Source organism: Protopterus annectens, chromosome 10.part0 (genome assembly GCF_019279795.1).
Source record: "Protopterus annectens isolate FY-2018-M chromosome 10.part0, PAN1.0, whole genome shotgun sequence".
Lineage (NCBI taxonomy): Eukaryota > Metazoa > Chordata > Ceratodontiformes > Protopteridae > Protopterus > Protopterus annectens.
In genome coordinates, this window is record NC_056744.1 from 373,055,864 (window position 1) to 373,073,761 (window position 17,898).

Below are 17,898 nucleotides of genomic sequence, written 5' to 3' on the forward strand. Positions count from 1 at the left end.
TATAAAATATTGTATGATAACTATAAGAATCAGAGTTGGTTAGAAAGGATTGGGAAGAGAGAGTTGATAAGCAATTCACAAAGAAACCATGGGATGATGTATGTTTGTCACCCAAATATGCAACAAAATCTGTAACATTTGGGATTTTTGCTTGGAAACGTTTGCACAAATATTTTTGTACTCCAAGTAGACTTCACAGATTTTTTTCTCAGGTAGACAGCAAATGTTGGAGGTGCGACTAGGAAGAAAGAGGCATTTGGGAGCATATTTTCTGTGAGTGTAGTGGGTTGATGGACTTTAAGGATTCCCTGCGGGATGGAGAGATCCCAGGTGGGCGGTTTGGTGTGACGAGAGAGGATTTTTCTGAGCTGTGATACAGAATTGTAATTGCCTAGACATAGTAAGGGTTTGCTGTGTCTAGTTATGGTGGCTGCCAAAAAAGCAATTACTAGAAAAAGGAAATCAAAATCTAAACCAACTATATTAGAAGTAGTGAATATAGTAACAGCGATAAAACAACCAGAATTGGGATATTTAGAAAAGGGGTCGGAGCAAGCCACATAGAAAAAAAATGGTAATTGTTGGAACAATAGATACAGTGGAGGAATGAGATTTAGAAGAAGGCAGGACTTAAATGATCTGTGTAATGTTTGACTGAAAATGATTGGGTAGATTGTGTAGCTATGATTTGTGATGTAAAGTGCTTACAACTAGAATTGTCAGTGTGGTTTGTTTTCATTTGTATAAATGTATGATTACTTATGTCATAAATGATGGTTTAATAAAGATGTTTCTTTAAAAAAAAGGGGGGTCAGGAATTGAATAATTTATGCAATGTTGCTTAGGTTATATGGTATATAGTAATATATGTGAGGTATAATGTTTAATGTTACTTTGAAAATACAGTTTGATTACTTTTGTGCAAGTGTAAATTTGCCCATCTCATAAGTGATGATTCAATAAAGGTGTTTAATAAAAAAGCATTTCCTTAGTTACAGCCATTTGCTCCCCCAGTTCTGACAGAGTCCTCTTTGGGGAATTTAAGGGCTACACAAATTATACGCCAAAAAACATGATCTAATATTGTCAATTTTTCATTTTGTCCTCACATATGGGTTCAGATCTGATACCTTCCCAGAGTATCCTGCTGAAGGAGGTTCCTCAGAAGAGAAACCTGCAAGAGTAAGCATTTTGACTCTACCGAGGAGTCAGCCATGGAAGACACTGTTGATGAGGGAGAAGGATCCCCGCTGTCACTTCCTGAGGATGTCTTTTAGAGACGTATTGGAGATTTTAAAACCGAGAGGTGGCTGGCATTCCAGTAATCCTTCACCTGAGGAGTCAGTCTACCTGGCGGCCTTCAGATCCTGACCGTCTACAACCGGAGTCACTCTGCCCACTGATAAGCTCATTTAATTGATCTATTGGCAAGCATGGGAGAGGCCAGACCCCCCCGGAGACCGAACAGGATAATCACTGCTCCAGTTGACAAGACTTTTTGGACAAATGTGGTTACAGTAGATGCCATGGTTGTGGCAGCAGCTACTAAAAAGGGACTATCTCATGAGAGTTCCAGTATTCGTTCAACTAATAAGCATTCCAGGATGATGGATAGGTGTGGGGAGACTGTCTTTTTTCAGCAACCTTTGCCTTACAATCAATGAATTATCTTTACCACTTCACCAGATTACAGAGGGATCTGATCAAGGAGCTATCAGATACTCTTGAGGGAGCCATAGCATGAAGGGGTATGTGAAAAGGTTGCTTATCAGCTGGCAACCTTACATTCTGTACCCACCTACTCCAGGAAGGCTCATCACGCATGCAGCCAAAGGAACGGGTAGAGCGCCGAATTCCAGCATCTCTATGAGGAGGCATGCATGGATGCACCTGTGCTTTAAGTTTCCGTTTATCAATTCTACATTTGACGGCACATCCCTTTTTGGTCCCAAGGTCAAAGATACATTATCCAGGTGTGAAAAGGATAGTAAGACCCTTTCTGTCATTGGCACACTTTTTCTACCCCTCAGAGACCTTAACCCAAGGGTCAGATAGGTGGTGGTAAAAAGTGGTTCAAGAAATCACCAGGGTTTTACCAGGACACGTGGAGTGGGGTTCCCCCAGGGGCAGAGTGGGGAACAATTCCAGAAGATGCCACCCTGGCAGCAGAGGAAGCCTGCAGAACCATAGATCCCAAGAGGCCTTTTTTGGGGAAACCCTTCCATTGCTCTTCAAAGGAGGCCTGATTGGCCTGCCTCTGTAGGCAATTGGGGGTCGACTATCCCTGCACTAGAGAACCTGGCTAAAAAACAGAGTTAATCCCGGACATTCCACCCAGTCAAAAGGATCAAGCAGTCATTTAACTTCAAAAACTGCTGGACAAGAGTTGTCCACGAAGCCCCCCAAACCAAAGAGTATTCGGAACTTACTCAAGGTTCTTTTTAGTTTAAAAATAAATGGGACTGGAGACCAATATTGGATCTCGGCAGACTGAACAAGTCGGTTCAATGCCACAAGTTCTGAATGGTCACGGTTCAGCCCATACTTCCTTTTTTTGGAACAGGACGATTGGATGTGCTCCATAAACCTTCAGGATGTGTACTACCATATAAAGATGAACAGGCAATCCCAAAGGCACCTACCCTTCTGGTTGGGAGCCAGTCATTACCAGTTCAGAGTGCTGCCCTTTGTTCTCACTGTCATCCCCAGAGTGTTTACCAAATGCATGGCAGTGGTAGCGGCTCACTTGAGATGGCAAGGATTCTACATTTCCATATTTGGTTGACTGGCTTATTTCTGCCCTGACCAGGCATCCAGTTATCTGAGCAAGAGACTGTTATTGAGATCTGTGCACAGCTAGGTATAACCATAAATTAGAAGAAGTCACATTTGGAACCTTTTCAAACATTGGAGTTTATAGGAGCAAGCACAGCTCAGATGGTTGCAAGACTTCCACCCTCCAGAGTATTGACAGTCAGGCGCCAAACACACAAATTACTGCAGAACAAGAAGATAGCCGCCCGTCGTGTCTTACAGGCTCTAGGTTCAGTGGCTGCAGCTGTAGTCCTGGCTCCCCTGGCAAGATTCCACATGCAAATACTACAATGGCTTTTAGCTGCACAGTGGTCAGTTATCCACCAACTGAGAAATTCTAATTACAGACACCTACAAAAGAGCCCTATTATGGTGGAGTCATTCCAATCAACTAACACAAGGCCAACCTTTTGTTCATCTACAACCACAGGTCATGGTGACCATGGATGCTTCCCAGATAGAGTGGAGGGGGGCATTATCTGGGGAAGATGGTCCAAGGCACCTGGTCTGCCAATAAGGCCAATTTGAACATAAACATTCTGGAGATGAGTGCAGTGCTTCTAGCATTGCAGGCCTTTCGGACTGCTCTGCCTCTGGGAACATTGGCGATTCAATCAGATAACATGTCTGTAGTCTGGCACATAAACAAGCAAGGAGGATCCAGATTATACCCTCTGTGACGAGAAGCTCTGAGTGTGGCAGTGGGCGATCACATCCAACCGCTTTCTTGTAACAGTGCACATTCTAGGGAAGTCCATCGTGATAGCAGACAAGTTGAGCAGATCCGTTCTCATGCCTCACGAATGGTCCCTAACCCAGAAAGTAGTGGAGAAGAGATTTTCCGCAGATGGGGCCAGCCCTGCTGCAATTTCTTCACATCCCCTTTGAACAACAAATGCCGTAGTTACTACATGATTGGCCCCCAGTTTCTTGTCTGTCTTTCCCCCTGCCCCCCTTGTTTCCTAAATTTCTCCAGAAAGCAAACCGGTTGAAGAGAACAGTAATCCTCATTGACCCATTTTGGCCTCAACAAATCTGATTTCCCTTCCTGTGGCCTCATTTTCAGAAGAAACCCTGGATTCTAGAACCCACTCCAGACATTCTGTCATACCCAACAGGAATGACTCACCCCCATCTTCCCAACCTCAAGCTGACAGCTTGGTTCCTCCAGTTCCATTTATAACCTGACAGCCTATGCTGTCCTCCCCAGTCCATCATATTCTGTTATCCTCCCATACGTCATCCACTCAAAAACTTTATAGGAACAAATAGAAGAGGTTTGTAATCTAGGCTCAACAACATGATATAGATCCTTCACAGCACCTATCCACTGTGTCCTAGATGCTTTGGCTCACATCTTTAACAACGGGGCAGAAGTCTCTACAATTAAAGTGTACTTAGCAGCCATCTCTGATTCTCACATTGGAAAAGATAACTTGTCACTGATTTCCAACAAGCTTTGCAAAACTGTCTTGAAAGGGACCCTACTACTAAGGCCATCTCTCAAGGACCCCCCTCCTGCATGGGACCTAAACTTGGTGCTATTTCTTATCGTTCAACCCCTGTTTGAAAGCGCCGCAGCAACATGTGATATAAAATTTTTGTCTTGGAAGACCATCTTCCTAGTGGCCATTAATTCAGCAAGGAGAATATCAGAAATTCAGGCCTTATCTTCCCAACTTCCTTTTTCCATAAAGACAGAGTTCCTTGCACACCAACCCCTCCTTTCTACCTAAAGTTGTTTCCGAGACGAATATCAAACCATTAACTTGCCTGTTTTCTACCCTAACAACAGTAACAAACGTGAATATGTACTGCATTTGATGGCTGTCCATAGGCAATTATGTTTTTATCTGTACAGAACAAAAGATTTTAATCTGTACAGAACAAAAGATTTTAGGAAAGCAGATCAACTGTTTATTTCCCTTGGATGCCCTAGGAAGGCCCTGCCAGTATCCAAAGTTACTCTAGCAAAATGTCTCTCTGATTGCATTTCCTTCATCTACACCAAAGTATAGAGCTTCCCAAACCTGTTGCAGCTCAATCAACCAGGGCCATGGCCTTGTGGGCAGTTTTTCAGGCTAATGCATCCATGGACGAAATTTGTGTACCGGTCACTTGAGCTAATCATCATACCTTAATCTCTCAAAACAAATCGGATTTGGTCTCCAGGGGAAGAGCCTCCTTTGGTTCAATAGTTCTGAGAAATATTCTTCCATGAGTCCACCCAGGATAAAGGTAGCTGAGGACTCTGTCCCATATGTAAGGACGAAATGAAAAGTTGACTATCAGATAAAGTTATGTACATACCATAATGTTCCATCTTTATTGCCGATTTTTCATTTCTCCTCACATCCCCTCCCTCCAAGCCCCTAACCCTTTGTTTTTGATGGCGTGGGAAGCGTACATTTTTTTGCTTGCATTGTCTTTCTCCATACTCCAGAAATGGTCTTAAGAGCTTTTTTCATGTAAACTACTACTTTTTCTCTGTCTGGAGATGGTCTTGGCAAACAAGATGTGAGGTAACTGGGAAGAGGTGGATTGTAGGTAAGGGGGAGGTGTCCATGAACATTTTGGTTGCCATGAGCTTAGTAACGGCCGAGTTGGATCCAGTGGATCACATCTTGAACCCATATGCGAAGAGAAATGAAAAATCTACAATACAGATAGAATGTTATGGTAACTGCATAACAACTTTTTCTTTCTCCCTCACTTTCTCCCCCATTGCACTTTCAGCATTTGCTATCTACTTGAAAAATTCTTTGAAGTCTGCTTGGGGTATAAAACTATCTGTGCAAACACTTTCAAGCAAAAATCCCAAAACTTCTAGACTTTGTTGTATACTTGGGAGCCATACAGATGTCCTCCCATTGTTCATTTGTAAATTGGCTTTCCAGATTCTCTTCCAGTCTAGACTCTGCTAAAGATTCTACTGAGCTGGTCTTTCACTTGGCCTTTCTCTTTACCTATAACATTCTGTTGATTCCTGGTAGAAAAGGCAGACTGTAACCTACAGTCCAAACTTCTTCTTGACCTTATCCCACTCTTACCTTTCCCTGTTTATATGCTGCCAGTACTTTTTCCTTGCCAGTTTTTCTCCAGTGGATTCCAGTCCCCTCTAGCCTGTGTTCTATTCCCCTACTTGCAGTCATCCCTATTTGTATACTCTCCTTTCTCCATTCCTGTTAGCTTACTTCTTAGAATTCTTTGTTCTAGTTTATGAATAACCTTGTGTGTGTCTTTGTGTGAGGCTTAACTACATAGATCTAAAATATCCATACAAAAACTGTTTTTTGTTGATTTCTGTTGCAGAGAAGGTATTAATTACACAAAATAATATCTTAAAAGAAATACAAGGAATAGAGCTGTGATCATTAAAAGGTGGGGAGTATATGGTACATTTGGCAACAGAATATACAAAAGGATATTCAAAATAGATAACTAAGTGGATTGGTAAAAGTTGAAAAGTGTATAAATATGTTCTAATGCATAAGAGTGAAATAATAAAGCTGTGATGGAAACTGTACAATTCCTTTATACAGTACTAGTGTTGTGATCTTTTTTCATTGCTGTTAATATGTTCACGTTACAAATTAACAGAGAGAAACTTGTTTAAAAAAATTCTAGAGTGGCAGCACCATGTTTGAGATGGTATTCCATCCTTTAATTTGTGGTTGTGATAGTTCAGAAAGTGCTCCTGTATGTAATCTTCAGCTAATACAGCTCTACTCTACTACATGTGAAGGTGGTAAATCAGCTTATGAGAGTTCATGTTTAAAACTTACTTTACAATTGCGGTTATCCATAGCATTTAATGCATTCATGCATTTTTTTCAGTGATGAAGTAGTAATGGGCCTTGTTTTTATTTTTTTTTCTAGTCAATCTGGTCCAGTTCAATGATGCATCCTGGACCTTCAGCCCTCGAGCAGTTGCTGATGCAACAGAAACAGAAGCGGGGACAAGGCACCATGAATCCACCACATTGAAGGGCGATGATGGCACAGCTGTGAATTAAGGCTTCACAAAACCATGGCATGTTGGGTTTGCAGTAGTGACCCACACGGTCCCTTGCGGGTGGCAGCCCTCTCCTCTCTGTCTGTGTTTCTCACTGTCAAGAGGGCATAAGCGCTCCACCAAACCGCTGAGTGTGCACGAAGCTGCTCTTGAGCAACTCAAACAAACCAAGATATCCGAACACACTACCATGCTGTCTGACTTTTTCTCCAGCGGAAGAAAATGTCATTCGTCTCACTCGGTTACTGATGAAACCAAACAAGTGCTTGTCCACTGGAGCCTCTTCTCATCCTTTCCATTGTGCATGTCTTGGACACTTAGACTGTATTGGAAAGTGAAGCAGAGAAATAGAGCAAGTGGGATAAGTTGTAGTGATGGAGTTCAAAATAATTCTTATATTTTTTCTCAGAGAAGAAGGAATTAACTTAATATTGCTTCGCTGATATGGGACAGTTCACTAAAGTATCTATTATTGCTGTAGCAAGAAACCACTTTGTGTACCCACCTAAATGGAACGTGCTTATATATTGAATGTAGTAATGAAGGACCTGCGCTCTAGTTCTTTTTGTTTGAACTGGTGGTGCTGGGGAGAGGAGATGTGTTTGTATATGTATTTAATTGACTATCTCCTGGTCCAGCAAGAAAGGGGTATCCTGTGAGCGACAAAAAAAAAAGCAACAAAGCACTTCATCTCACTGCATCCAACCCTTTTGCTAGAAGAAAGTTGCTAGTTATTCATGTTAATATCCACATTAGAAATTACAGTAGTTTAATACTGTATTTGTGATTCGTTCTGTAGAATTTCTAGCTAAAACTGGGATACAGTGTGCACAGCAGTGTTCTATTGAAGATGCAGCTTAGCTGCTGAGGGGATTTTAAATCTGTGTGTTTGATTCTTCTCGTAGATTTTACTATAGCATACCAGCCTTGCAGTAGGGTGGGCTCTGTCTTGTCTCTTGAGTTCTCAGTCTGAGTTATTTTAAATTGATAGTTTAAAAAAAACTGAATTGATGCTCTTTGTTCATTTTTTTTTTTTTTTTAATGCCTGCTGCTGATACTCTTGTTCCTGATCTGCAGCGCGTCACTGAAAGGAACCGATTCAGTCCAGCAGTGCTGCTGGTTCAGCAAAACGGGGCACAGATAAAGGGTCAAGAACATAAATGCATGGGCAGAACATACAGAACATAATGCTGCTGCTGCACCATGTTGTCCTCACGCCAGATCAGGGAGGGGGAGGGACATTGAAACAACACAGTAATACTACGGGTTTTGCATTCTAGCATGGAAGCCAAACCAGCACAGTGGGTTTTCAGAGCAGGAGTTTAAAAAAACGTTTTCATGTCTTGGGTGCACATGGGGGAAGGGGTCAGAGAAAAACCTTCTTCAGACAGTTTCTGTTTTGGCAATTCCATTTTTATTTGGGTTAAAAAGCTGAAAATATAGCTAAGTATAAGGAAGAGGGAAGAAACCCATTTTTACATGCAAGAAAGCAACATTGGACACAAACTGAAGGTCCATTTTAAAAAGTCTATAAATGCTGTGCAAGTTGTGCTTTTTTGTAGTATAAATAGGGAACCTGGGAGCTGGGACTGTTCAGGCCAGGACAGATGAACAAGATAAACTTTGTACCCTGTAATGTGCAGCATTGCGATAGAAATTCCAGAATTTTATCAGGTAGACCCTGTACTCATCAGTGAGTAATGATTATTTAAGAGTAAGGAAAGTCGTTATCCACAAAACAAGAACCCCACTGAGTCTGTTCTACATGTCAAAGGTTTCGGAAGTAATCTTTGTAGCTCAGAGGTGAAACCTTCCTAAAATCATTTTGGTAAAATTCTGTCTACATGAAGCCTTGTAATTGCCAACTTCTTACATACAGTAACATGGCAAGGCAGCTATGACATTCCAGTGTTTGAAATGCACAGATTCACCTTGGAGTTCAGCTCAGTGCAGTATTCAGTTCTTTCAGTACCAGGCATAACGTCCTAACTCCGCATGAGAATATTGTGTTGGAATGTTTAGGGTTTCATTGGAGCACGGGGGGCTTACCCTCCCTTGTTCAGAGGGAATTAGAACCCCCACATCCATCCAGAAACTGATTTGTGTTCTAAAGCTTTTGTGTTTCTGTTTGTCTGTACAACACCATGTGCAGCGATTGCTGGAATCAGCTTTGCCTTTAATAAATTAAATCTTGGTTCTCTCAGTCTTGTCTTTTAATCTTATTTTTGCCTTTTTATGATGAGATGGAATTATTTTTATTGTGATCTTAATGAATCATGTATACCTTAATCTGTTATGACTGTCTCACTTAATTTCTCATGTGCTTATGTCAGTTTCAGACATGTTCTGACCCATGCTGTTGCCCAGGTGTGAATGTGCAGTCTTCCAACATGGAGTTTTGTTGTTTTTTTGCTTTACTTTGCCGTATTAGCAGTGCTGTATGATTTAGTTTTCCATTTAACAGTTAATACTACGCTGCTTTTGAATGTAACAGCAGAGTACCATTGTTATCGGATATTCTGAAGGCTGCTAAACTGTTTTGCCCTGTTTGCTGGAGCTTCAGTAGTGTCACAAGTCGCTTGTAACAGAAGACTGAAGGCAAATATTACTACATTGTTTTTTTCAAGCTGGAAGTGGTCTGTATTTCTACTCCCTGTAGCTGCTCTTTCAGTTTCTATAACCTGCAAATATAAAGAGGAAAATTCACAAGAACAGTGGTAAAAATGCACCTCAGTTCAAGAAGCAGATTTTGTCTCATTAAATCCTGTACTCTACTGTCTGGCAAGGATCAGCTTTATGCAGCCTTTCTTCTGCTGTCATCGTCCTGTGACTTAGACAATAAGGTAATTATTTCACTGGTTATATTATTTTTGCAGATTCTCATGCATCTACTTATTTAACAAACATCACCTTCTTCCATTTTACCTGCCTTTTAAATTTCCACCAGGCTGAGTAATTTGCTGATGATCTTAATGGTCAGTGATGAGGTACTGATGTTTGGGTCTTTCTGCCAAGCAGAGTCCCGTGAATGACCCAATTTTCAGAGTTTCAACATCATCCCTAGCCAACAAACATCTGAGGACTGACATCAGGGTATAAGAAAGGCGGCCTCTGCACTATTGTTCTTTCTAGTCATGCAGTCCTATGCACTTCATGCTAGCACTCAGTCTGTCTGTTGGTTTGTTTTTCCAGACCGTCTCCTCCTTCCAGTCAGATAAGTACACTATTGGAGTTTTGCCTATATTAATTTAATGTTTAAAAAGGTCAGTGATGAATTGAAATGTGGAAAGCAAACCCTTCATAAAGATTTTCACTCGTTTTGTTTGTTGTACTCGGGGCCACAACACACTTAATTGTCCCGACTGTTCTAAATTGTAAGCAAAAACCATAAAATGTAGGGTCAAGGTATTGACTTGACCATATGGAGTCTTTGGTTTCAGTCCCCCTGGTGTCTTCACAAACACCAACTTATGCTAGTGTCATTTCAACAAAACAAAGACAAAAAAATCAAGAACGCTGACATTTCTGATGAAGCACAGGCCTTAGTCCCCAAATCAGCAGACAACCTAGTTGAGGTGCCTTTGCAGCCCTCTGATCTGGCAACTCCTAGCCTGAACCCTCTTGTGTGATTTCTTGGGAGGCCACCATGGTTTCCGGCCTGCCTACTACTGTTACCATGACGCAGACATGGATCAGGTTTGAGGTTGCTCAGCAAGCCTGAACTTCCAACATTTGAGTTGTGGGTGTCAAGGGGAAATCTTTCTACCTCTGCTACACAAAGCTTAACCAAAGTTGCAGTTGAACAACCACAACCTCAAGTCATCCCTTCTAATCAGACATCCAAAGGAAAGCAAACCATTTTTTTCTTTGCCTCTACCCTCAGCCACTTCTAGTCAGGCCGAAGACCTAAAAACAGCACAGGAATTCCTGGTCTTCAAGAAATACAGGGAGCCCTACCACACTTCTGCAGCCTCTCCATATAAAAGAAGCAGGGAGGTGAGGTGGCCTTTCAGGAAGATTCAGATTCTTTAAGCTCAGAAGATGAGGAGTTGCTCTATTCTGGGAACCCTCCATCACAAACTTATTCAGACTCAGATGACACCCTCTCTTCGGCCCCCTCCAAGAGGACCTCTCTTTTAGGGATACCCTTCATAGAATGAAGGAGGCTATCAATTGGGAAAGCAAACTGTTCTCTCAAGCTCAAACCCATGATAGGGAACTGCTAGGTTTCATTTCTTCCAGGCCACTGGCTATCCCTCCTGTACACGTACTACTGGATAATGTCTTTGAAGACATTGCTTTACATTCTGCTCTTTTACCACCACCTCCTAGGAATCGGACAGGTTTTGCAGAGTGCTTGAATCTCACAAGCAACTTTACAGAAATACCAGGGCTGACCCCTCGGTAGTCTCTACTGAATCCACAAAAGGTGTAGGTGTACGTAAGGAGCCAACTAGATATCCCCTACCTAATGACAGAAAAAGTAGATTATTGGATAGCTTTGAGAAAAGTGGTGTATACCTGTAACACCCTTTCAATGAGAGCATTGAATTTGCCAATACCATATGCTAAAGTACCTTGAATCAGTGCGCTGTCTCCAACGTTAAGGTACAGTAGGAATTTCCCTTTAAAACCTTGGCCTTTTCCCCCAAGACAAGACAAAGGGAGGCCTCCCTGTTGCAAGAAATTCAGACAGTCCAGGAGATGGCGACTGAAACAATCACTCGGAACAGAGGGAGCTCCTAAGAGCTCACTTAACACAGAGACCAACTGTGATTATTTTCAATCCCCAGTTCTTCTGATGTCCCTACCCATCCTCCCCTCCAGACATCTGTCTGAGAGACTGTCCTTCCTAAATCAGTGAAAAACTATCACCAGGAACCAGTGGGTCCTCAGCATAATAGAAAGGGAGTAGTGCATCCAGTTCAGAGAAAATCCCACCCTTCATAGGCATTCCAAAACCCACTAAAAGAACAGGGAGCTACTTCAGGGATCTTTCTAGTTCCAAGAAGGAAGGCCCATCTTGAACCTTTCAAAACATAAGTTTCTCAATATCCCAAAATTCAAAATGCTTACCTTACAAAAACTATTTCCCATGATCTTCCAAGATTCTTTTATGGTCACTCTAGACCTAAAAGACACATGCCTCCATGTCCCTATAGCAGACAGTCACACAAAATACCCAAGATATGTAGCAGCAAGCTCTCTTCCAGTCATGTGATTTATTTTTTTTTAATTGCTTCGTCTGTATGTCCTTTACCATTTGGGCTGTCCACTGCTCCCATTTTTTTCACAAAATGCTTAGCTCCTCCCATAGTTCTGCAATGTGCTGTCAAGAGTTCATATTTACTCCTATATAAACGGTCTCATTCAGGGAAAATCCGCAGCATAGACCCTAGATGCCTTTCAGATCAAAGTAGATTACTTTCAGAAGGTAGGTCTCATCCTAAAGCTTCAAAAGTTACAAACTCTTCCTCAAGTAAGGATCCTCTTACTGGGAACCCTCCTAGATTTGGCCCAACAGAAAGAAAGCCTTCTTTCCCTAAGAAAAGAGAGATCTTGTGACAAACTACCTGACCAGCTTGTTACCAAAACAACATATCTTAGCAAGGGAATTTCTGGAGAGTCTGCATTATATGGCATGCTGCATTCTCATGATTTCCACTTCCAAAGTTGCCCATGAAAAAATTTCAGTGATTCTCAACCTCTGGATGTCTTATTACCTTTTCTTCCATGCCTGAAATAGAAACTGTTATGATGGAAGAGTACCATATTGCAGAACCCAGAGGCAATTTTCTGTTTACTAGAAGCAGACATCACCGCAAACAGTTCAGACATAGCTTGGAGGGCCCACTTAAGCTCCCTGAAAGTGCAGGGCATCTGGTCACCATAGTAGAGAAAACTGCACATAAACCAGGAGCTACCAGCCGTTTATATAGCCATAAAGGCTTTTCAACAGAACTTAATCCCAAGGATTTAAAGATTTGGACAGAACACAGTGATGTGGTATATAAACAAGCAAGGAGATACTGTGTTCCTTCCCTTTGTGTAGCTTCACAAGGAAGATTTGGATGTTGGCACAAAAACTAAGACTGATTCTCATAGCATCTCATATTCCAGGTTAGAACAGTACCCTGGCAGATTCTGTAAGGAATCTTCTAGACGCAACAAATGGAAGTTGGAGAGATGTGTTCCTGGACCTAACTACAATGGGGGAGTCCCCACAATAGACATGTTTGCCTTTCACCAGAACAGACAACTACAAAAGTTCTGCTCCAGAACTGAATAGACAGGGACTTGGAAAATGGCAGGTGGACAAACCTGCCCCTGTATGCATGCCATTCCTGCCTTTGCCTCTGATCCCCATGGTACTGATAAAAATTAGGGCAGACAGACCCAGCATGATCCTAGTGCCCCCCCCCCCCCCCGGCCAGTGTTACACTGGTTCTCCCTTCTCTTGGCTCATGGCAAGGAGGGAAGATTCTGCACCCTACCAAAGAAAATAGATCAGTCAAGTCAAGGAATTTGTATTCCTTCCTCACCTAACCAAACTTGGAGGATTAGTTTTTCACAACAAGGAATGTTGCCTCTCCCAAGGACATGCTTTCCATTCTAAAGGAAGCAAGGAAAAGGAAACTCATTACCAGAAAATCATACCTGGTAAAATGAAAGATTTTCCATCTGGTTTTACAGCAAGAATGCCAGCCCTTCTCAGGCAGACATCAGCTCCATCTTGGTGTACTTTACAGGCATTGTTTAGACAGGGACTTTCCTAATCCAGTATTAAAGTACATGTATCTGCCATCTTGGCTTACCTGCACTGGTCTCCACCCATCTTCTCACCCCCTCCATGTGGAACTTTTCCTAAAAGGCGTCATTCATTTGAGACAACCCAGAAAGGAACCCTTGTCCTGCTTGGGATCTAACTTATGTGCTAAACTCAACTTGCCCCTTTGAACTAGCTGCTACGTGCTCTCTAAAGATGCTTACTTGGAAGACCACTTTCTTTATAGCTGCCATATCAGCAAGGAGGGTCTGAGAACTACAAGCCCTCAAGAGCCTTTCACTGTATTTCACAACAATAGGGTTACCCTTAGAACCAGTCCATCATTTGTGCCCAAGGTGGTATCAGAACTTAGCCTAAAATTGGCTATTCACCTGCCAGTCCTCTTCCTAAATTCAAAGAACAGGGTAGAGCCAGTCCTTCATTCCCTGGATGTACACTGGTAAATTAGGTTTCATCAAGACAGGACAAAAACTCATAGCAGAGCAGAGCAATCATTGGTGGCTTTCACAATGGGTAAAGAGGGCAGACCTGTCTCCAAACAAACCATTTCCAAATGGATATCCAACTGCATTATGTTCTCATCGTGGAAAAACTCTGCCTGGTCATATTAAAGCTCACTTCACCAGGCACAGGGCAACTACCACTCCTTTCCTCAAAGGAGTCCCTACCCAGGCCATCCTGTAGGCAGCCACATGGAACGCCATGCATACTTTTACAAAACAACATAATCTAGTTGATATCTCCAGCGCTAGGGCAGGTTTTGCTACAGCCATCCTGCAAATCCTAATTTCTTAGGGTCATACAGATAACCTACCCATACAGCTGTTGGCTTTGAGAGTGTTCCCAAAAATCAGTACTGCAACATTACTACAAAGAACACAGTGCAGTTGTGTCCCACTTACCATAGTTGTAGATGTTTGAGTAGATCATTGTTACAGTACATACTCCCACCCTCCAACTCCTTCTGACCACTTTTTTCTCCCCGCTCCCCAATCTAGATGCAAAGGGTAGTGCAGCTCTGTACAGATGGTCCTCTTATCTCCATCATTCTCTGTCTGCCTCCTATTATCTTCATCCCTTCTCAGTGAAATACATGCAGCTGATGAGGTTGTGCTGTTCTCGGGTATCAGACTTGCTTGTACATCGTTTAGAAAGAACAGAAGATGGCACTAATGGACACAAATCTTACACCCTGATGTTCAGACTTGATCTTTGGATGTCCATTGGCTAGGAATGATGCAAAGGCTCTGGGAATCAGGTTGGCTGCAGGTTTCTGTATGGAAAGAAAGAATCAGTACTGCCACATTACTCAAATGTCTGCAGTTCTGGTAAATGGGACACAGTAGCTTCTGCCACCTCACTTAACACCCATTACAGTAAACCATTGTTGTAGTAGATGTCTGCTTCAGTTATGATACTTATGCTAGATCAGTCTAGGACCTAAATGGTGCATGTTGGATCATTCTGGTTTTAACTGTTTTGACCACTATTCAGCAAAACTAATTAGCTGGGATCTTTCTTCATAAGTCAAGTTAAACATCCTTCCATTTAACTGTTGCAGTGTTCTTTACCAAAGGTATTTCCTGCCAATGACAGTCCAACTTATGGCCAGTGTAACAAAGTTTTAGTTATTATAGGTGTCTTATGTCACACGTATGCTCTCCTTGCAATGCGTAGGGCATAATGGTGATGTACAGATGCATACACTCAGAATTTCTTTGCCGCCGGTTCAAATCCCATTGTTGAATATCAGTCTGAACTCCCTTCTGCTGTGCTGTTTACCAAGCCGTGTTTACAGATAAGTGCCCCAGTGAGGTTTTTGTCTCTCTCTTATTTTTTTTGTGGTTATTGTGTTTGTAATCCAGAAAGGGAACATATGGGTGCGGGAGGTAGATTCCACATAAAGACCACCACAACCAGTGTCTCTGAGTGCTTTCCACAACCATCCACAGTGGTATTATCTGCCAGGCATTTGTGCCTAAGACCGTTCATAGTTGTCTCTGCTACTGTACCTGGAGAACCAGCTTCTCAAGATGTTGGCTCAAGGTGCAATACAGAATCCTGCCATCCTAAGGACCAGCTGTCTGCCAAGAAGGCGGCCAAAAAAGGTCTGGTCTAGCTGTTGTCCAGCCTTCCCAGATATCCATGTAAAGGTTGATAAAAGCCTGGAAAACCACCTGGTGGTTGCTTTGGATTTCTCTGCCATGACCCAATTAGAGGCCGGCATGGATCTGGCTTCTTGCACTTGTCTGTGGCTTTTTAAATGCCTCTGCTTGACATTGAGGGGAACCTTGGCTGATTATATCCGAAGGACCAAGGGGGATTCCTCAGATCTTAGGGAGGAGATTTCTAAAACCGTTGAGTCTCACCAGGGGTCTGACCCCTCTGAGGTTGTTTCATGTAGACATCCTGATGAAGAAACAAAAAAACTAAGCATATTTCCCCTGTTAAGGATCCCCAACGTGAATGTCAGGATTTCACTCTGGATCTTTTTAATGCCTTGATGCCTCCTCAAGGGGTGTCTCTGCCTGCTCGTCCATGGTCTTTCACTCCACTCAAGGCCTAGGGAATTAGATTCCTCAGATGAGCACCCGGACTCGGGAAGAATCTTTGGTTTACTCTTCCGAAATCCCTTTCCCCTTGGAATATGGTTCAGAAGAGGAGAACTCCCTAAGTCCAGATTCCCCTCTGTAGTAACTCTCCTTTTGGGATACCGTTGCCTATATGATGGATTATTTTAACTCATTCCCTCCAATACAACTCTGGTGCTTTTACCTCGCGGAGGGTGTGGCTTGAGACTTTAAAAATGAAATTATCACTTTGCAATTTAAACAAGTACATCTCTGGAACCGTAAGTGTTACTACAAAACAGTAAATGGCAAACTATTAAAGATAAATTAATCTTTGTAAGTGGCATTAATTCAGTTTGATGCTTTAAACTGGATTTTTATAAGCGAAAATAAAGAGTGTGAATATTATTTTTTAATGTATAAACAGCTTCTATTTCAGTAACCGTTCAAGCAAGACGCATAGTGCCAGTAGGATTTTCTTCATACAGCTATGAGCTTTCATCTGAGGGTATGCAGTTCTATCCATGTTAGAGACCACAGTAAAATCAAATGCCTGATGCAGTAACAACAGAAGTCCTATTCAATGTTGCAATATTCTTTACATATTGGTTGTAGTCTGCTATCGACCCAACATTTGGCTTGTATACAAAAGCTTCATGCTACTGCCTGTATATGGGACGTTGCACGTAGGCTCAGGGAACGTCAGCCATAAAAGGGCCAATCCGCAAGTACAATCCTCAGAACTTTTTCGCTGACATTCGGAAAGGTTGACTTGTATATTCAGTCTGCCATTGGAATCTGTTTCTCATTCCTCAGCTTCAGGTAAGTACCCCGTTGGGGTTTTATTTGCTTGCTTCTGCCTTTTGTTATTGTTAATGTCATACAGAAAGGGCAAGTGTAGGTGTGGAAGGTAAATTCCACAAAAAGATAGTCACGAGCTTTGTTTTGTTTAGGGCCTTCTATGACCGAGTCCTGTTCTGTCTGCCAGGCCTTCTTCCCTAAAACCTTGCGTAGTCTGTCCACGTTAAACTTGTATCTTGAAAACCAGTGGCTTAAACGTCTGGCTAGGCAATCAATGGAGGGTTCCATGAGTTCCTTTGAGCTGTCTGTGAAGAGGAAGGTGGGCAAAGCTAAGACCGAATCCTGTTCGGTTGTGCCTTCGCTCTCTGATGAACCCCTTGAGGGTTGGTGAAAACCCGGTGGTACGGTTGGAGGTAGGGTTAGTCTGTCCAGTGGGAACCGCATTGGTGGCCATTAGAAGTGTGGATCAGGAGCACATCTGAGGCCATGCAGACATCCGGTTTGGATGATTTGGACAATTTGGGGGGGAACCACAACTACTTACTTCTGAGGACTCTGGAACTGCTCCGGCTTCCTTGCAACATGAATCTTTGGCCATTCAGCCTACATCAGGCCTTGCTCCTGCTTTAGAGAGACCTGCTAAAACAAACCAAAATCTAAACATTCCACAATACTTTCTACCCCTTCGAAGTGAGAGGTCTTCTCTCAAGGTCTTAAGGCGTTGATGGCCCTCAGGCCCTCCGGGTTTGGCCTCTCCTATTTTGGTCTGTCCTTTCTCCTCTTCCCCTGTGCTGCCTTCGGGTCCTCAGGAGTTTCTCTCTATCCTAGCCCAGGATTCTGACTCTGAGAGGTCTTCCTCAGATGAAGACCCCTTAGCATATTCCACCCAGATACCTTCCCCCTTGGAATAT

General features: G+C 42.6%; 1 protein-coding gene across 3 annotated transcripts in view; it reads left to right on the forward strand.

The window, feature by feature from the left end:
- SMG7 (SMG7 nonsense mediated mRNA decay factor) overlaps positions 1–9,032 on the forward strand; it is a 988,399-nt gene extending 979,367 nt beyond the window's left edge. For all 3 annotated transcript variants that reach the window (XM_044085293.1, XM_044085292.1, XM_044085294.1), the window contains one exon: positions 6,694–9,032. In XM_044085293.1, coding sequence (XP_043941228.1) covers positions 6,694–6,801 — 108 coding nt within the window. In that variant the 3' untranslated portion in view covers positions 6,802–9,032. The remainder of the gene's footprint in view (positions 1–6,693) is intronic.
- The last annotated feature ends 8,866 nt before the right edge of the window (positions 9,033–17,898 follow it).